General features: G+C 43.0%; 1 protein-coding gene across 2 annotated transcripts; it reads left to right on the forward strand.

Annotated features, from left to right (window-relative positions):
* The first annotated feature begins 171 nt into the window (after nucleotides 1-171).
* Nucleotides 172-18234, forward strand: plekhg6 (pleckstrin homology domain containing, family G (with RhoGef domain) member 6). Of its 2 annotated transcripts, none has more exons than XM_083760887.1 (15): nucleotides 172-313; nucleotides 6253-6481; nucleotides 6899-7033; nucleotides 7491-7628; nucleotides 7821-7916; nucleotides 8012-8062; nucleotides 9410-9559; nucleotides 10383-10493; nucleotides 11310-11459; nucleotides 12791-12925; nucleotides 13268-13387; nucleotides 13613-13748; nucleotides 14042-14157; nucleotides 14560-16109; nucleotides 17242-18234. In XM_083760887.1, the coding sequence occupies exons 1-15, from the start codon at nucleotides 270-272 to the stop codon at nucleotides 17438-17440; spliced, it is 3360 nt and encodes a 1119-aa protein (XP_083617013.1). In that variant the 5' UTR covers nucleotides 172-269; the 3' UTR covers nucleotides 17441-18234. The 2 variants fall into 2 exon arrangements, with proteins under 2 accessions (XP_083617013.1, XP_083617014.1); XM_083760888.1 differs by lacking the exon at nucleotides 172-313 and adding an exon at nucleotides 643-712.
* The last annotated feature ends 402 nt before the right edge of the window (nucleotides 18235-18636 follow it).

Consider the following 18636-nt stretch of genomic DNA (forward strand, 5'->3'; position numbering starts at 1 on the left):
AATAATAATTTGTGCGTTTATGAGCATGTACTGTAACTGTGTGTGTACTGTATATCCTCTGGCATGCTGTCTCTCTACATTCCCTCCCAGGTAGCAATATCACTTAAACAGCACCTCCTCTAACCCCATCCTTCACTTTCCCTCTCGTAGGCGTACTGCTATTTTATTGGCTTTCTTCATCCAACCCAATATCTCAGTTTGCTTTCCGCCCTGGCACTGACCTTAATCACTTCCCCATAACTGCGTACCTGCGAACCGTCTCCGCTCTGATGTCAATCAGCCCTCGTTCTTTCTCTGCACATGACCCTCTACGGTATGTCTTTGCCCTGTTATGCAACAGACCTGAAATGAAAATTGCACACACACGACACAAGGTATCTCCTCCTGAAGTGATCACCTGTTTGTTCTCGCTGATCAATAAGCCTGATTGACGTCCAACGTCTCAGTAGTCAATTATCACCCAGCCAGGTAAACACTCAGTAACAACACATTAACCAGGACTGAGCACTGATTTGTTGGCTCTCTAATCCAGTTGTTCTTGTTGGGCCAGTTGCAAAGGGCAGGGGTGGAGGTGAGAGAGAGAGAGGGAGCGAGAGAGCGAGAGAGTGGGAGGGAGGGTGGGAGGGAGGGGACAGAAAGAGAGGGAGAGAGCGGAAAACTGGCAGAAACCAAAGATGACTGTGTGAAACAAGATGGATCTAACTAAGCCCAGGTGAAGTGTTGTTATTTATTAATTATAAACCTATGTATTAATGTTGAACATGAGACCGTATTTATATTTGTGATGTTTTGCCTTTTAAGTTACAGTATGTCTTCACTTGTTGATCCATATGTTTGTGGTGTTGTACTGCTCTGTGGGGCTTGTGTATTGGCTTGTGATTTTCTCAATGTACATGAATTAAATGAAACTAGAATCTAGTAGTCGGAAAGAGTCGAGGAGTTAGAATTCCAATGTTCTCTAAGTTCAGACATGTCCAGTGTTGCAGTGACAGATATTTCTACTGAGTCAGATTGTGCTTTGCAGCCTGGCAGTTTCATAGGGTAAGTTTAATAGCGGGAATGGCTGGAATATACTATAGCCTACAGCAGTGGTTCTCAGTGTGTACGATCAGGGAACCCCCAGGGGTCCTTGAGGGCCAGGGGTTTCAGGGGGAGTGAGGGACCCCCAAGCTAAATGACTGATAGTTTATCTTTGTCATTAGTATGGTTACATGTACAGTAAATACAACTGGAGAACATGCAAGAATGTCTATTTTGATTTTTTGAGTTTCACTGATATCTCTAAAGGAATTCTGGAGAAAATTACAGACTATATTGGGCCAATTCATGTCTAACAAAATAAGATCTTATCGATGGCCGAATACACATCAAATTGGAGAAAAGAACTGGGTGTACAGGTGTACATGCGGGCAGTGCTGGGCACGTAAATGCATGCATGTTGTTGATACAGTCACATTGTTGATTTAATTCCACAGTCCACACAGCCTCAGTTCTATTCATCTACAGAATCAGAGCCACAGAAACAGTGTATAGGCGGTAGGCCTGGCTAATATCACTTACTGAGATTGTGTGTGTGTGTACGTGTAAAATATTAAGTCTTTCTCAACATAAATTAGCTTGTAAGAACAATAATTAGCTGATATATTTGGATTGGATTCTTGTTGTGGAGGCAGTAGCTAGCATCATAGCAGGAATCTTTCATAAAAAATAAGTCCTAGATGGAGCATGTTCTTCATGAACCCAGACATAGTGGCAAAATCGGGTTAAAACTAACATATGACCTAAACCACGTCATTCCCTCTCATTTGTCTGTCTCCACAGTGCTGTGTCTTCTTAAATACCATGCCATAAATATCTTTCAAATGATCAATAGATGTTTGCTGTGAATCACATGCATTCCTCTCTGTGTAACCAAACGCTTCAGTCGGACATTGTGACCGTGACGCTATTGTTGGTATGCAGGAACGGATGAGAAGGCTGCTCTGAGCCTGTGAGGTTCTATAACATGCAAATATCTGTATCATATTCACTGTTTTGAAAACTCTGTAGTGTTTACGTCACCTCTCTGCTTTTATGGCAGAGATGTTTCACTGTCAGTATGGGTTGGTTTATTGCATTCAAAAGTCAAAGTCATACGATTTGTCACATCAGTACATTAAATTCTTACATCAGTTTAATTTGTTCTCTGCATTTGACCCATCTCTTGGAGTGGTAAGCCACAGCCAAGGAGCGGTGTGCTGCAGCCATGCCGCTCGGGAATCATTTGATTAGTTGATTTGACCCCTCAATCCAACCCTTTGATGCTGAGTGCCAAGCAGGGTCCCATTTTTACAGTCTTTGGTATGACCCGGCCGGGGATCGAACCAGTTTCAGGGTGGACACTAACCACAAGGCCACTGTCTGGTTGGAAACATTGGGGAAACAAGTCACACATGATAAAATTTGGCTCAACATATTAGTTTGTGCCCAGGCCGTAGCGTAACGGTCTGGGCACCGGACTGGTGATCCAGTCGCGGTGTGCCGCGGGTTCGACTCCCGAACCCGACACGGCCTTTACCGCATGTCATCCCCCCATCTCTCTCCCGTTTCCTGTCAGCCTACTATCTGTCCCTTAAAAAATCAATAAAAGGCGTAAGCCGCAAAAGAATATCTTAAAAAAAACAAAAAAAACATATTAGTTTGTAAATAATTTACATTATCTGACTGACATAGGATATATCAGAAGAATGCTTATTATACATTTTGAGAGTAAATCACAGGCACATGAATTCGGAAACTCTTTCCATTCTTCTCTGTTTTCACGGACTACTTTCCTGTTGGATGAGGTGATGTGTTTCACATGCCTCGATGGGCTCTCAAAAGTTTCTTCCCCCAGTTTTCCAAGGGTACATCCGTTTCCCTGACTGCAACTAAAACTAACATATGATTCTATGAAGCAATGATAGAACATTACAACATTAGAACATTACAAATAATAAATGAAGTGAAAGAGAATTAGGGCCTCCTGAACAGATTTAATTTCATCTCTCGCCATAACCTTTTAGTAAGTCCAGTTTTTATGTCTATGTTTGAGACAGCATAAACACATAAGTATTGGTTAATATTTCATAAACGTTTAATACCTTACATATTGGCAGGATCACACAAGGTTAATTCAACATTACAATAAATGTAATTCTTAACTTTCTTTCGCGTACCCTCTATCGTACCACCGTGTACCTCCAGGAGACAGTACACATACATACCCCTATTTGAGCCTTGCACTGTCTCTCTCCGAAGAGACCTTGAACAATCACAGAAGCTCCTGTTCTGTTAAAATGCTCCTGTTTATCTCTGTTCAAAAGGGAGTATGGCTGTGTGTCTGCTGTCTCCATGCAGATAAAATATCCCCCCACACACACACACTTTTTAATAAACTAAATGTCGTCCTCACATTCAAGGATGTGGCCCGCACAAAACTATTACACAACTATGTAAAGTATGATTACATACAATAATAATATGCAGTTACACCACGCACGTCTTTATTTATTCACTTTTATAGCGATATAGTTTTTGAATATAAGGCAAATCTTGTAAATGTATTCAGATCGGCGGCCTCCGCCTCCGCCCATTTGGGCATCCTTGAAATAAAAAGGTTTGTTAGTTAGTTGCTGCGAGAGTGATTCCTGGATCGCTGCCCTCCACAATTCCGGGTTCTTGAGCTCTGCAGTGTTGTCAGCCAAGCTGTCGCGCCGCAGCACGTCTACATGGGTCGTCCGCTTCTTTCCCCTCCTGGCTTTGCCCTGGGTTGGCTCCCATAGAGTCAATTTACTTGCCTCAATTTCTGGGTGCCCTGTCAGCCTCATCCTTCTCTCTCTGACTTTGTCCATGACCCGTGGTAGGTCCCCATAGAGGTCCTCCATTTCTGATGCGGTCCGTCCATGTGACACCTAGTGCCATTCGTAGCGTTCTTGTGTAGACTCCATCCAGGGCTTTTTCCTGTTGTAGGGTCCATACAGCAGTACTGACTCCACAGTAGCTATGAACAGCCGCCTCTTACGGTCTTCTCCCATATCTGATTTCCACACTCTCCTCGTCCTGTGCAAGTTTGAGAACCGCTGCTAAAAACCCATTAAAACCGGGAAAGCATGCTGTGTCATCTTAGATTTTAGCTAGCCTATATACTGTATATACCGGTATAGCAAGATTAGCAACATAATTAAAAAAAAAAAGGATTTAGAACAGTGGTTCTCAAAAATAGCATGTGTATAAGCTCGCAGCACCAGCTCCACGGCCAAATACATATAATTTTGGGGTTTCTTGGCACGATCATTCTGCACAATGAGTGGGCCTACTTTCTACTTTTGGAACTTTTAAATACATTTATCAATACTTTTGTACTTGGCGTTTACTTCTAACAGAGTTTTCCTATGTTGCAGTATTTGATACTTCTACCTAATAAAACATTTGAGTAGGCTATACTTTCACTAGTTTCAGTAGGCTATACTTTCACAAAGTATCACTACCATGGGCAGAGTCCACACTGACGTGAGTCATTGTAGGCAGTCAGTGGTGTGTGAGTGGTGCATGTTTTTCCACTATTGCGCCACACACACACACACACACACACACACACACACACACACACACACACACACACACACTAAAAGTGAGCCTACTTCCCCAATTTGTTTTCTTCTGCTTTGATGCCTGGCATTGTGCTTTGCATTTCCTTTTGTTCCATAATTCATTTATTTTACCGTACTATTTAGTAGGAAGATGTTTGAAAAGAACTTCCTCAGCTCAAATTGAAGGAGATGTTATTGCATTCTCTCTGCCTCTGGCCACACATTTTAAAACTTTGAAAAGGTTGTTGACTTTAACATACCGCTTATGTTTCATTACAGTTATTTTGTAATAACACCGTTTTATTAGTGTTTTACATTTTTTATTACAGCTTTTATACATTCATGATTTCATATTTTGAAATATCAAGTATTGATAAACTTAAAGAGTTAATTCAGCTTTCGATAGCCTATACTGTAGGCTATGTAGTAGCCTACTATATATTTAATATACCTGTGCTATGTGTGGCTACTGGCTAAGGAAATCCTAGCTTGAGACAAATCATATTGAACTAGAAAAAGTGCCCTTCCGGGCACAGGTCTCCACCAGGTTATCCACAGATCCGTGCAGTTAGAGGTAAAAACACTTTTCGGCCAGTTATAGCGCCACCTTGAGGCTGAGTTGAAATTGTTCATGTGGCATTTCGTCCTCGGCCTAGTGGGAATGTGGGTGCACAATTTCACGGAAATCACGTGATGTGTTCATGATTTGCAGCATTTTGTTTGAAACTGAGCACTCCTGTGAACTTTGGAAGCCAATCTTAACCAATCAGGATGGAGTCTGATAAATCTGAAAGACCCGTTTCGTTGAATGGCTCTAGAGAGACTGTGTACCAATTTGCGTGATGTTTGGACAAAATCTGTAGGTGTACTGTGCAAAAACTTGTTTTGCACAAAGCGGGCTCCTGGTGGCGCTATAACAGGCCGTTCTGGAAAGTTTGGGGCAGAGGTTCATGGTTGGCATCCAGGGAGTGTGTGTGCAAAATATGGCATCGAAAAACTTGTTTTGCACAAAGCGGCCTCCTGGTGGCGCTATAACAGGCCGTTCTGGAAAGTTTGGGGCAGAGGTTCAAGGTTGGCATCCAGGGAGTGTGTGTGCAAAATATGGCATCGACCGGGTTAACGGTGGCCGAGATTAGCTGTTCACGGACACACGGACACACAAACGGACGGACACGCGGACGGACGGAGTGCAAAACATACTCTCCCCACATGCCTTCGGCCTGGTGGAGACAATTATCACATTCAAATTATTATTAGAACTCATCAGTTAATGTATCTGTAGAACATTGCCTAAAGCCCATGGTTTTGAACAGGTCAACAACCAAACCTCTCTTTGACAAGTCTGAGTGACTGTTAACCCGGCCGGGTCAAAGTTCAAACATAGCCTATAGGCTTAACAAATCAAAAACCAAAAAAGATCTCTGTCAAATGTCAATGGGTTCAAAATATAGGATAAACAGAAAGTATAGATTATTGACATCACTAGGCCAGTGCAGTGAATGCCAGGTAGTCTATAAAGTGGCTTCAGTAACAGCTTGTACTGTAAAAATACAGCCCAGACGAGGGATTATCGTTGGAATACGCCCTTTAACTACCTATTCTCTCATTAGGCAATGAGTAACCCCTGTGTGTTTATCCTCAGCCTCTCCTATAGAGCGCCGTATGTAAACAATGGCGGGGAAAATGAAACGGCAGTGGATGAACCAGGAGTGCCGTGGAGAGACGCGTGTGAGGGGGAGAGGCAGAGAGAAACCCAAACCAAAGAGACGGAGCTCCATGTGGACGGCCCACCTCCGCCTGCAGAGACTCTCGTCCACCGCAAGGGGTCAGCAGACAGCAGAAACAGGTTCAGTACTCTGGGGCGCTACCAGGCAAGTGAAGTAGTCTAGCTGTGTGTGTGTGTGTGTGTGTGTGTGTGTGTGTGTGTGTGTGTGTGTGTGTGTGTGTGTGTGTGTGTGTGTGTGTGAGACTGTGTGCGCGCAACAATTACAAAACTTTTATATAACACACTGGAACAGATTGACAGCCTGGAACGGCAACAGTTCCATGAAACATTTATGTAACTGACTAGTTACATAAAAATGCGTGCAATGCATGTGTGTGTCAGGCAGAATATGCATCAATTAGACGTACTGTACTACTGTGCTGTGCTATTGTTGGCCGCTTATCAGTTCCATCATTAGCCTACCTAATGAGACTTAAGTGCCATATCTAGCTGCCGTCCTTCAAAAGGTTTTTTTTTGTGTATAACTTTCTTTTGAACTTGCCTGTATGCGTGAACATTCCAGAGGCGCACAAAGCAGAAGGTGGTGACAGATATCGCCACGGTGAGCAAGGCAGCATCTGCAGGAGTCAAACCCAGAGCTGCTCTGAGACAGGTCCTGTTCAGCCAGGGAGTGTCGGAGAAGAACCCTACGCCTGAGGTACTGTTCACGTGACATACCGTACACAGTCTGAATGCACAGTCACTGACACAACACAACTATCTGAATGCACACTAATAACTGACACACAACGACACAAAACTATTAATGCACATATACAGACCTGCTGTCCAGCTCACACAACCACTGTCTTGGCTGTCCTGCAGCAATAGACATATACAGCAAGATCCATGAGTTTAACTTTAAGAGTTGTATCCATACTGAGGATACGGTGTGAAGTTTTTTTTCTGTTAGCTAATTATTCATGTTATTCTCTCTGCATAGTTCTGTTTCCATCCGTCGCCTCGTTTCAACTGGGCCTGTATCATTCTCTCCCTTCGCCATTGGACCTGTGTGTAATTTTCTGCTTCGGTGTGTTTCTTTCATTCTGTTGCTCCTTTGTTCTCTCTTTCCCTCTCATTGTGTTCCTCTCTGTGTGTCACTCACCACCCATCAGGAGCGGGGTCAGTTGGACTTGTTGAAGCAGTCGCTGCAGGCCTTCCCCGTGCCCGTCAATCTGAGGTGGAGATGGGAAGAGAATCTTCATGGAACCACGCTGGAGAAAGGCTGGACCGAACTCGTGCACTCCCATTCGGTACAGCGGAGCTACCAAACCCTATAGACGGGTCTCAAAGTGGGGGTTCCAAATCCGGGTCCATTTGGTTCCATTTGTACACTCTCAGAGTTATGGGGGTCCTTGAAATAAAAATGTTTGAGAATGACTGTTAGTGTGCTTGTGCTTGTGCTTTCTGTAAGCGTGATTGTCCTCTTCTCTTCTCATGACCAGACAATGTCTAAGATGCAGAGACACCAGCAGGAGGCGCTATGGGAGTTTCTCCATACTGAGCTCACTTACATCAACAAGCTCACTGTCATCAAAGATGTAAGATAGTGCCCGACCACACTGCATCCTACATTACATTGTGTGGAAACTAAAGTATTTTTTTATTTGAACAATACAGTTGTTGTCTCTTTCAGTTGGTTATTGCTGCCCTGGTCAACTTGCATCAGCATGGATTTCTCCTGGAGGTCAGTATGCAGTATCTCTGCTTTGTTCAGACTGTGAACAAATTACATAGAACACATTAAGATACAGAATTAAATAAACAAGACGGGAACTTATAACAGCGTGGTTCTGGGTCTCAAACTTAATGCCTGTAAAATCAGCAATTTGTCGGAATTATGGAATGTTAGTCATCTCCACCAATTGGGCTTCAAGGTTTCAGCCTGATTCGACCACAAGAGTATAAAAATAATGAAAAAAAAGAAATGCACATCTAGAAAGTCCTGGGTTCGGTGCTTGCGGCGTGCTTCCTCCTCCGCATCAGTACCCATAACTGTTGGCGAAAGGGCCCCTCTGTGTGGAGTTTGCATGTACCCTCACAAAAAAACATGCAGTAATCCTGGGCTCTAAAATGCCTCCCCCTGGCCAGCCGGGCGCCTGATGGAGGAGAAAGGAACTGGTTGGAAATTGGAATAACGTGTTCCTTCCACGCGCTACGTCCAACCAGGGAAACTCCCCCCTGTCAGGTGCAAAGGAGCAACTTGGACACTCAGGCATGAAGGAAGCATGAGTTCAAGTCTCCCCATGTCCCCCATATATGGGGACTAGGTGTGTAGAGCCCAGGATCACATTAGATAATTGACACAGGGGTGAAAAATGGGTTACAAAATCGTGGAATAAAAAAAAAGAGAAATAAATGCACAATTTGTGAGAAATATTCAGGAATCTACTTCCTTGGCCTACTTGGCAGCATGCTCAAGCTGGTTGCTAGTGTTAATGGACAATAAAGTGATTGTTCTTCTTATAGCCCTGCAAATGAGGCCAAAATCAAACCTGCAGGTTTACTTTCCACTGCTCTACATACCGCTTACATTCTAACACACTGAGGTCATCCGTTGTAACAAAAGCACACAGTTAGCAGTGGAACATTGAGCTCAAGAACAATAACATTATAACATCAACAGACGTTTTAATGTCATTGATTGATTAATTTTATTCACAGTATGTCAAATGGGGACATTTCAGACGAAAGTCTGAGTCAATACAAAAACTGCTACCAAGACGAAACCAGGAAAAGCACTGAGACTTGATTACATCAGGGTCCTCCATTGTCAATTAATCAGAACATTTAAAGACGTACGAATATACACTTCTATGAAAAACACGAAATCATCATATAAAGAAAGTTTTCAAAAAGTTGTGGGGGGGGGGGGGGACTCTTTCCGTTTTTTACAGGGGTCAGTTTCGAATTTCAGCTGCTCTTTGAGAGCGGTTTTGAAGGTGTCTAGGGATTCACATTTATTAATGGCTGTTGGTAGGGCGAGAGTACAGTACATTATTAAATGAGTTTCCTTCTCTGTTCTTCCTGTCAGGTGACTCCTGAGCTGCTCTTCTCCAACCTCCCCTCCATTCTCAGTGCCCACCGCCTCTTCTGGCAGGAAGTGATGTATCCCATGTTAAGGGAAGTTCGGACGACTGGGAGACCCTTCAACCCCCTGATGTTAGAAGCTGGGTGTCTGCAGGTAACAGTTGGTTGTTTGTTAGAAGTTCTGAATATGGGCACGGTGGCACAGTTGGTAGTGCTGTCGCCTCACAGCTAGAAGGTCCTGGGTTCGATTCCCGCTCGGGGCGCTGTGGGTGCTGGCGGCGTGTTTCCTCCTCCGCGTCATCAGTGCCCATACCCGAAGGCGGGGTTGGCGAAAGGGCCTTTCTGTGTGGAGTTTGCATGTTCTCCCCGTGTCCCCTAGGGTAGGTACCCTCACAAAAAACATGCAGTAATCCTGGTCTCTAAACTGCCTCCCCCTGGCCAGCCGGGACGCCTGATGGAGGGGAAAGGAACTGGTTGGAATAACGTGTTCCTTCCACGCGCTACGTCCAACCAGGGAAACTCCCCCCTGTCAGGTGTAAAGGAGCAACTTGGACACTCAAGCATGAAGGAAGCATGAGTTAAGTCCGTTGCTCTCCCTAGGTTGGCGGAGGGTGTGTAGAGCCCAGGATCATATCACAGGATGATTGACACAGGGGTGAAAAATGGGTTACAAAATCGTGGGACAATTTTTTTTTAATTTTATATATATATATATATATATATATATATATATATATATAAATTATAATAGAAGTTCTGAATAGAATACAATATGCCCCTCTTTCTTCCTAATCTCACCTATACAAAACCATGGCTATTACGATGTTTTTTACTGGAATATCGAGAGATCCTCACCTGCACAAATATATTATTATTTCTTTGAAACTAAACTAAACTAAACTAAACCAAACATACTGTCATTTTATGTGCTTCTGTACATAATACATTTCGATATTCTTCCTCTTCTTTTCCTCTAGTTCCACAAACGTTTCTCATCCTATTTGCCATATTGTTGGGAGGAGGAGGACACTCTAGAGTTTACACGAAGAGAGATGGATACCAAACCTCACTTCTTTACATACGTCCAGGTAACAGTATATGCATTCAATCTGCATGCATTCAAAAATAGTAGTACACAAAAAAAAAAGCATAATTATTCAACTTGTTCATAACCATGGGTTACATAAATATGAGTCAGCCATTCAGTCCCTTAAGGACAGCTGCTTGTCACACCAACATTCTCTCACAATGACTCAGCTTGCTTTGGTAATAGGCATAATTTCTGTAAACAAAGATTCAAGAGTTATGCAGTTTAGGGACAAAGTGTGAGGCAAGCACCCACACAATACTTTCTTTGAACAGGCTGTTTCTTTAGTGGCTTCATCTTTCGCTCAGATGACAAAGGGCCACCGGCAAGCTCTTGAATCATTTTATTTAACTGAAGTACATTGTCTGGTATATACTGTATATATTATTTTTATCTAGCACCTAATGGTGATATCACTTTGACAACCGTGAACAATTAACTCTTGTTTTAACCACTGTCAGAACAGGTGTCATTACTCATTATCATTCTGTATTCAACTGTATTTTTGAATGGTGGATTTAATTTGCAATGCTTTAATGACTGAATGACCAAATGGATGGATGGATGGATGGATGGATGGATGGATGGATGAATGAATGAATGAATGAATGAATGAATGAATGAATGAATGGATGGATGGATGAATGAATGAATGAATGAATGAATGAATGAATGAATGAATGAATGAATGAATGAATGAATGAATGAATGAATGAATGAATGAATGAACGAACATCTAAGGTAGCTACTGCCACTGACAACCAGATGCAACTTCAGGGTTTCTCTGGACTTGCTTACAGTATGTGATTATCCTCAGTGGGTGGAGACACACCCTCAGTGTGAGCGGATGCGTCTGGGAGACATGCAGGCCAAACCCCACCAGAGAATCACCAAGTACCCCTTGCTGTTGAAGGCTGTGCTCAAAGCCACCCAGGACCCACATGCACAACACACAATACGACACATGGTGAGAAGCCACTTTTTATCCAACGACTTTGTAACCCATTTTGTTCGCCCGTGCGTCTAATCCTGGGCGCTACACTCCGTCTGTCAACCTGGGGAGAGCAACGGACTGACCTCATACTTCTAGAAGCCATCATTTCAAGAGGGAATAGGGGTGGCATAGTGCCTGCTACGTGTCCTGGGTTCCAACCCAACTGCATGGGGCCTTTCTCTGTGTGGCTGCATGTTCTCCATGTGTCCATATTGGTTTCCTCCCACACCAAATTACATACAGTGCATGTTAGGGTCTAGGGACCAGTGTTGTTTTCGTCGACTACCTTTTTCCACTGAAGAAAACTAAATCGAAACTAAATGAAAACTATGCTATGATGACTAAAACTAAGACTAAATATACTGACGATTTCGTCGACAAATAAAAACTAGACTAAAATGTTAGGAAGGGACTAGTGGACAAGAGATCCAGTATAAGTCATTTTACACTTGGTTGCATGCTGAAAATAGCAGATCTACAAGCTCACAAAACAGCACCCTCTTTTCCTGACCTCGATTAGTCGAATAGTCGACTAATCGTTCGGAACGGGTCTCAGTCGGCCAGGACCTAAGCCCGTTGGTAAAGTTCAGAAACGGCCCGAGAAGCCAGACATATTTTTATTTAATATTTCAAGCATGGGTCGCTCTATTGGTGCATGGACGCAGCAGCAGCTACTCACTCACAGCTGCACTATCTGGCGCTCTGAAAAACCCACATTAAGGAACAAGAAGTCAGCAACACACAGACATCACACTAAAAAGTAGCCTACTTAATTATAGTTTTATACAGTAACTGCTGCACGTGCACTGTCGCAACGTGTTGTGAGCTTGTAGATCGGCTATCACGCTGCATTATAAAACCCGGAGTAGACGGACAATAATAAGAACACTTACGTTACCTATCTGTAGTTTCTGCTATGTACAAATCCAACTTGTACATAGCATAGTCGGTGCTCAGTCGACTATCAGTTGACTAACAGCAAATTTATTCATATTAATTTAGACTATAAAAATCCTTAGTCGGGGACAGCCCTAAGATACACATACTGATACTGTATACCTGTCAGGGCCCTTGGGTAAGGCATCAGCCTTTGATCTGGAGCTGGTCCTCTGCTCAGTAGCTCCCCAGTCCCCACTGCTTCAGTTGGGGAGCTTGGGTTAAGTACGTAGGGCGGAGAACAGGTACTTTGCAAATGTAGTCTGCAAATAAAAACGACAACAAATAAGCAATGTTTGAAGTGTGATGAAATTAAGTGACAGGGAAGCACCTTCTTGACAACACATCTTCCTTTGTCTGTCCTCCAGTTGTCCAGTGTTAATGGCTTTCTGGAGAGCATCAATGATGACCTGAGGCTGAAAGATGAAGAGCTGGCTCTCTCTATTTCTGCCCAGAGAGTGGAGGGATATGTGGTTGAAGGGATAAATGAGGACATTGACAAGGTAAGACATTTCAGGAAGAACATCCCACCTTGTTCTTTGTGGGATTGGGGGGTGAGAACATGAGAATTTCAAGACAAGACAAGTCTAAAACAATATGTTATTTTGAAAGGGTTATGCACTTTCTGTACTTGCAGTACATGTATGTGTATCTGATGGCAGATAGACACATACATGGTTAAGGCATCTTAACCATGCAACTAATGACAGCCAGGCACAATAAATATCATTAATAGAAGATGAAAGCACAAATAGAATAAGAAAATGGGCAAATAATGACTGCACCATGTTGCACTAATGGTAATTATTTATCATTGATGTAATACAATTTTCATCATTCCACAGCATGTCAGAGAGCTGTGTCAGTTTGACTTAACGTGCCCAATGAAAGGGGTGGGTCCTGGGATTGTACGCAAACTGCTTCTAGAGGAAAACCTAAAGGTCCGTGCTAGGAAGGACAGTAAGGTATGATGTACTCAATTGCTAATTAATAACTGTTCGATAAATTGGAAACATTCAGAAATTAACAACGTTTTATATCGGACATGTCTTATAAAGGATAACCGATCTCCCAGATCAGATAACGTGCTGTTGCTGTTTCTATATACTGTTCTATATATTCAGGATGAATTAAGACCTTAAATCTCTGTAATAATTCTGTGTTTACTCTGTCACGGTGGCATAATGTAGCTGGAGGTGGTGGTGGCTCTACTCTTCTCAGATGTCCTCTTGATAACCAAAGTTCAGAAGAAGGCGGAGAGGCTGAAGGTAGTGCGCCCCCCGTTGGCCTTGGACAGAAGTCATTGTTCAGCGCTCAGAGACGGCAGTATAAAACTCTTTTATTTAACCTTTTTCTATCCTGGGGGGGGGGGGGGAATACAGATTATTCTTTCACAAAACCACTCCTCTTCACACTCATACAGTATATGCATCCATGCACAGTATACTGTATGAAAATGCATTGTAAAGTGTTTTGGAGAAAGGTGCTGTATAAATGTACCATTTGCCCATTTTTATCTCATCTTAATCTTGAGAATCCAGGAATCCAGAAATCAGTCCTATTATCTCACATAAATGTTTTCAACCTTTCTCCTCTACCTCCTCGTTTTGTTCTCTCAGGTTCCTTTGTTCTCGTGGAGGTCAGTGACCTTGGCTGTGCCATGAACGTCTACATATTCTTGACAGCCGCGCCAGAGAGCTGCTCCACGTGGGTTTCCGCCATTCACCAGGCACAGGTGGGTGCAGTACTTAGTTCAGACTAGTCATTGGTCCGACAAACGACAACCTACCTCAAACCTTAACCTGACCATAACCGCAAGCACGGGAGCATTAGTCCGACATGCGAGACGCATGTCAGACTAATGCTCCGTCAGAATTACGTGCGGTCCCCGGCACGGGTGATCACACACAATCCTTATCCTCCTTTTTATTTGGCAATCAACTATTGTGGCATTATTGTCGCTCAAGTTCAGAAATCAACATTTACATCTTGAAAATATTCACTTAAATTATATCAAATTAACACATTAATACAAAACTAGATGAAAGCGGGGACATGGGTGGGCTGTTTATTAAAGATTAGGCCTAATTGAAGTCTACGTGCTGTAAATTGTATTGTGCGTCTTGTTAATTGACAGGAGACGCTGAAGGGACTCAGAGAGACAGAGAACAACAGACAGCTGGACAGCCATAAACTCCAACAATCTGAGACCATGCTCAGTACGGAAACCAAAATAGATCAAATTAAACACCCACTTAAAAAATCTGGAAATGAAACATTTGTAGATAACCTCATTGAAGAAACCGTTCTTGCCCAATCAGTTAGTGGGATGTTGACATCCAGAGTGACAGAGGCAGCACATCGGCACTCGTTACAGGTCACCAGTAACGGTCCTGGGTTACAACATAAGTTCAGTGACGCTCAGCGCAAATCGGCACACGGGAGCTTTGCCCGTCAAGCACTCAAAAAGAGACAAGAAACGGAAGGCAGAGAATGGATAGAAATGGGCGTGAGAAGGGATCAACAATGGGAGCCAGAGGAGTTTGTGGTTGAATATCGGGGGATGAAAGAGCAGAAGGCAACCTGGAACCTCAACAGACAATCCTCCCCTGACTTGAGCAATGGCGTCCTGCCTACGGACGTGGCAAAGCCTTTCAGAGGCAAACCCAGTGGGCCGCACTCTCTATTGATTGGTGGAGTGTACCCTGACGTAGACTACCCAATGCCCCAGTCTGGCACTTCACTTCCTCCTCACAGAGAGCACCAAACAGTGAGCTCTGTGGGGACGTCTGGGTTTCAAGGGTTCCCCGCGGGAGCAGGAGGGAGGTCATTGCGGAGGCATTCAGAGACACCGCCAGTGTACCAGGAGCCCAGGAGAGACTCGTGGCACAGCCATTCTGCGGAAGAGGCTCCGCCATCGGACTCATGGGGCTTCTCGGGCAAGCTGAGGTCTCCCAAATTACGGCGGAGGAGACCAAACAGCGGCCATCATGGTGTTCCTCCTCAGACGTCCAGCCAGCAGCAGTCGAGAGTGTCAGGAGCTCATAGGAACTCTTCCTCCAACTCTGACTCAGATTGCAACCACAAGCTCAAGGGACACTCCGTTTCTTCCTCTAGCCAGAAAACAGACTCGCACCTGGTGCTCAAGCTGGGATCCTTGAAGCAGCTGGACCACAGGGCGTTGTGGGACGCGGTTGGTGGTCAGAGGGCTTCCCCAGACCTCCAAAACGTTCCCGAGCCCAATGAAGTGCCTGAGCAAAACGTACAAACAACAAGGAGGCCCAAATTAACGCCGCAGAGGAGCTCCTCCATTCCGGACCTGGTCACTCGCGGTGGACAGGGACTTCGTCTCGAGTCTCGTAAGAACAGTCTGCCGAGAATGGACGCCCGGCCTTATTCTGCCCTAGGGTTGGATCCACGAGCACGCACCTCCACTCTGGTGGGCTTTCTAGAACGAGCCAAAGAGAGGGCCCAAACAAACGGGAAACTGCACGCCAACGTCAAAACATGGAATCCGCCTCCGTCCCCTTCTTTCTCCACCACTCCGTCACAGTCACCCAGTGAAGGAGAGCGGGATACAGAGTGGGAGGAGGTGGAGGTCATGAGATGCAGAGCTCCCACCGTGAGTAAAGGTTGGAGAGAGCAGCTGGTGGACGGGGATGGGGATGAAGATGAGAAGAGGAGCAGGTAAGGATGAGACGCTGATCTTTTTTTTTTTTTGGAAGGCATTTTCTATTCTATTCAATAGAACAATATATGAATTTAGTGGATAATGGTACATCTGTGTAGTGTGTATGCATTTATTTTTGGTAGAACAAAACAGTTGTCAGCTGTAAAATCTTGTTTTTTGCAATGAGTTATGATTGGGTGGACAATAAGGCTATCACGTTCTGTTTGAATGGAAACAAAACAGTTTCTATCTTAGTTGCTTGGTGGCACTGCCTGTTTCTAGGTAATCTGATTCTCGATTTCCCAAACATATTCTGTTAATATTGCTCAGGTTTGGATTTTCATTTCACATTACATCACATAGTGATGAATAACTGTGGATCACAGACATTAATTGGATTTTAATTAGTTAAATAGAAGTTTTTTTTCATGTTTTTCAATCATGTTTTGCCATTTGTAACACAATAATTAATTTGAAGTACAGTGCAGCATGTGATTACTGAGGCGGATGTGTTCTGGCAAGAAGGCAAGGCTAGTTTATTTGTATAGCACATTTCAACAATGCAATTAAAGTGATTTACTCAAAACATTAAAAGCATTTAACACAGTGCCAAAGAAACATTATACACAGTCATTTAAATATAATAAAAACTGTTATTAAAATGTATAGAAAATAGACATCGTAAGCCAGTGTAGAGAACTGAAGTGATATAATCCACTTTCCTATTAAGGACTTGAGCAGCATCGTTTTAAATCAACTGCAGGTTTCTGATAGATTTATTTCGGGAGACCTGTAACCTATAGTAGTAAAGTCTAATGAAGACAAATACACAGACAGAAGTTTTTCTTCCCCAAAATCTTGACACTTAATACACTTGATATATTTCTTCAGGTGACATTTGTTATCTTCAGAACATATTTTACATTCTCAATGCATTGTATGTACACATCCTAGACAATGATATTGGTGGCAAGGCCTTTGAAATAACTATTTAGATCATCATTTAACACATTTGAACATTAAATTTAACACCAAAAGTTAGAATATGGAGATAAGAGGTTTGTCTGTCTGCCTGACAGCGACGATATATTCAACCATTGTATGAATAAATATCTTCATGAATATCATTTATGTCCCTCCTTTCTGTAGCGCTGTCTTTGCGGATGGCGTAAATGTGGACTGGTCAGGGTGGTGCTTTGACGATGAAGAGGTCATGGATCACCTGAACCCTGGCGATTACACCTTCGGAGGAGGTGAGGGGCTATTGGAGGGCATCAGCAGAACTCTGACCGCATGGGACATGAAACGATTCACAGAGCAAGAGGAAGGAGAGTGTAGCCAAGTCTAGTTCCGATGAGGCTATACTGAGACAAATGGGAACTCTCTCGCAAGGGCACTAACCTGCACAAGAGTGTAAAAATGAGGATTTTACTTGTGGGACTCAGCTAGTGCACCCACAGTGGATTCAAATATGTGTTCTGGGATACACACTGTCATGCAACTGATGAGGTCCACTGAGACAGTTTAAAGTCTACACACTGTGCCAAAGTTCAATCTGTGAGCTTGATCTGCTACTTTTGAATTTGAATCCTGAAAAGTAACGGTTTTGGACGCATGAGGTTTCCACCCGACAGACGATATAGCCTACTGTACAGTATATAATCAAAAGGGAAATGTTGACAAACTAACGCTCTAACACTGCCTCTGTAAATATGCATCACTATGTCAAATAATGTAACATATTCATTGCTTTATTTTTTTCTATGAAATGCCAATACACTTAAAGTCAGTGACTTTCATTTGAGTTTCTTTTATTTTATTTATATGTATAATAATTTCGCTTTTGTCTTATTCATTTCACTTAGAAATTCCAGATTGTACATTTTGTATATAATAATGAAAAGCAGTTTAAATCCTGTGAACATATATTTTTTTATTTTTATTAACTTATTCTCAAAAGATATATCTACTACAGGCTGTACAGATATATACACAAAAGGCTGGAAGAAATTTGAAATTAATGATATATACACAAAATGTCAGATATATATTTTTTCTAAATACAGCATATTGCTACAAATGTCTGCTGGGCATGTTTACAATTCATATGTACTGTACATCTATAAAGGTTTTTGCTGGCAATATGAGTTTAGGACGGTCGTTATCTTTATTCAACAGTGTTGTGACATTTGGCTGCAACAGCTGTGTTTAACTTGGTTCTGGGTTCTCTCTCTTCTCTTTCATTTGAGTGAACAATAGGCTCCAGTGCAGGGTATCGCAAGAGCCTTTTCCTCTGCACAGAAGGAGACCATTATGCCAAGCTTAAAACGCCTGTAAACTGGGATTTAATATGTACAAAATCATAACAATTATGCACTTGGTCACAAGTTTTAGATTTTGGGTATGGTGTTTGGCACCATCGCAAACGAGTTGGGCTGCCCCCTAGTGGTCTGTTTGCGATGAATCCAATATTAGTATATGGTTGAAACACCAAATAATTTATAGAAGAGGTATTTCAATGGATTCTGTTACTATTGGGTATAC

The sequence above is a fragment of the Protomyctophum parallelum genome, assembly GCF_964188405.1.
Source record: "Protomyctophum parallelum genome assembly, chromosome: 3".
Lineage (NCBI taxonomy): Eukaryota > Metazoa > Chordata > Actinopteri > Myctophiformes > Myctophidae > Protomyctophum > Protomyctophum parallelum.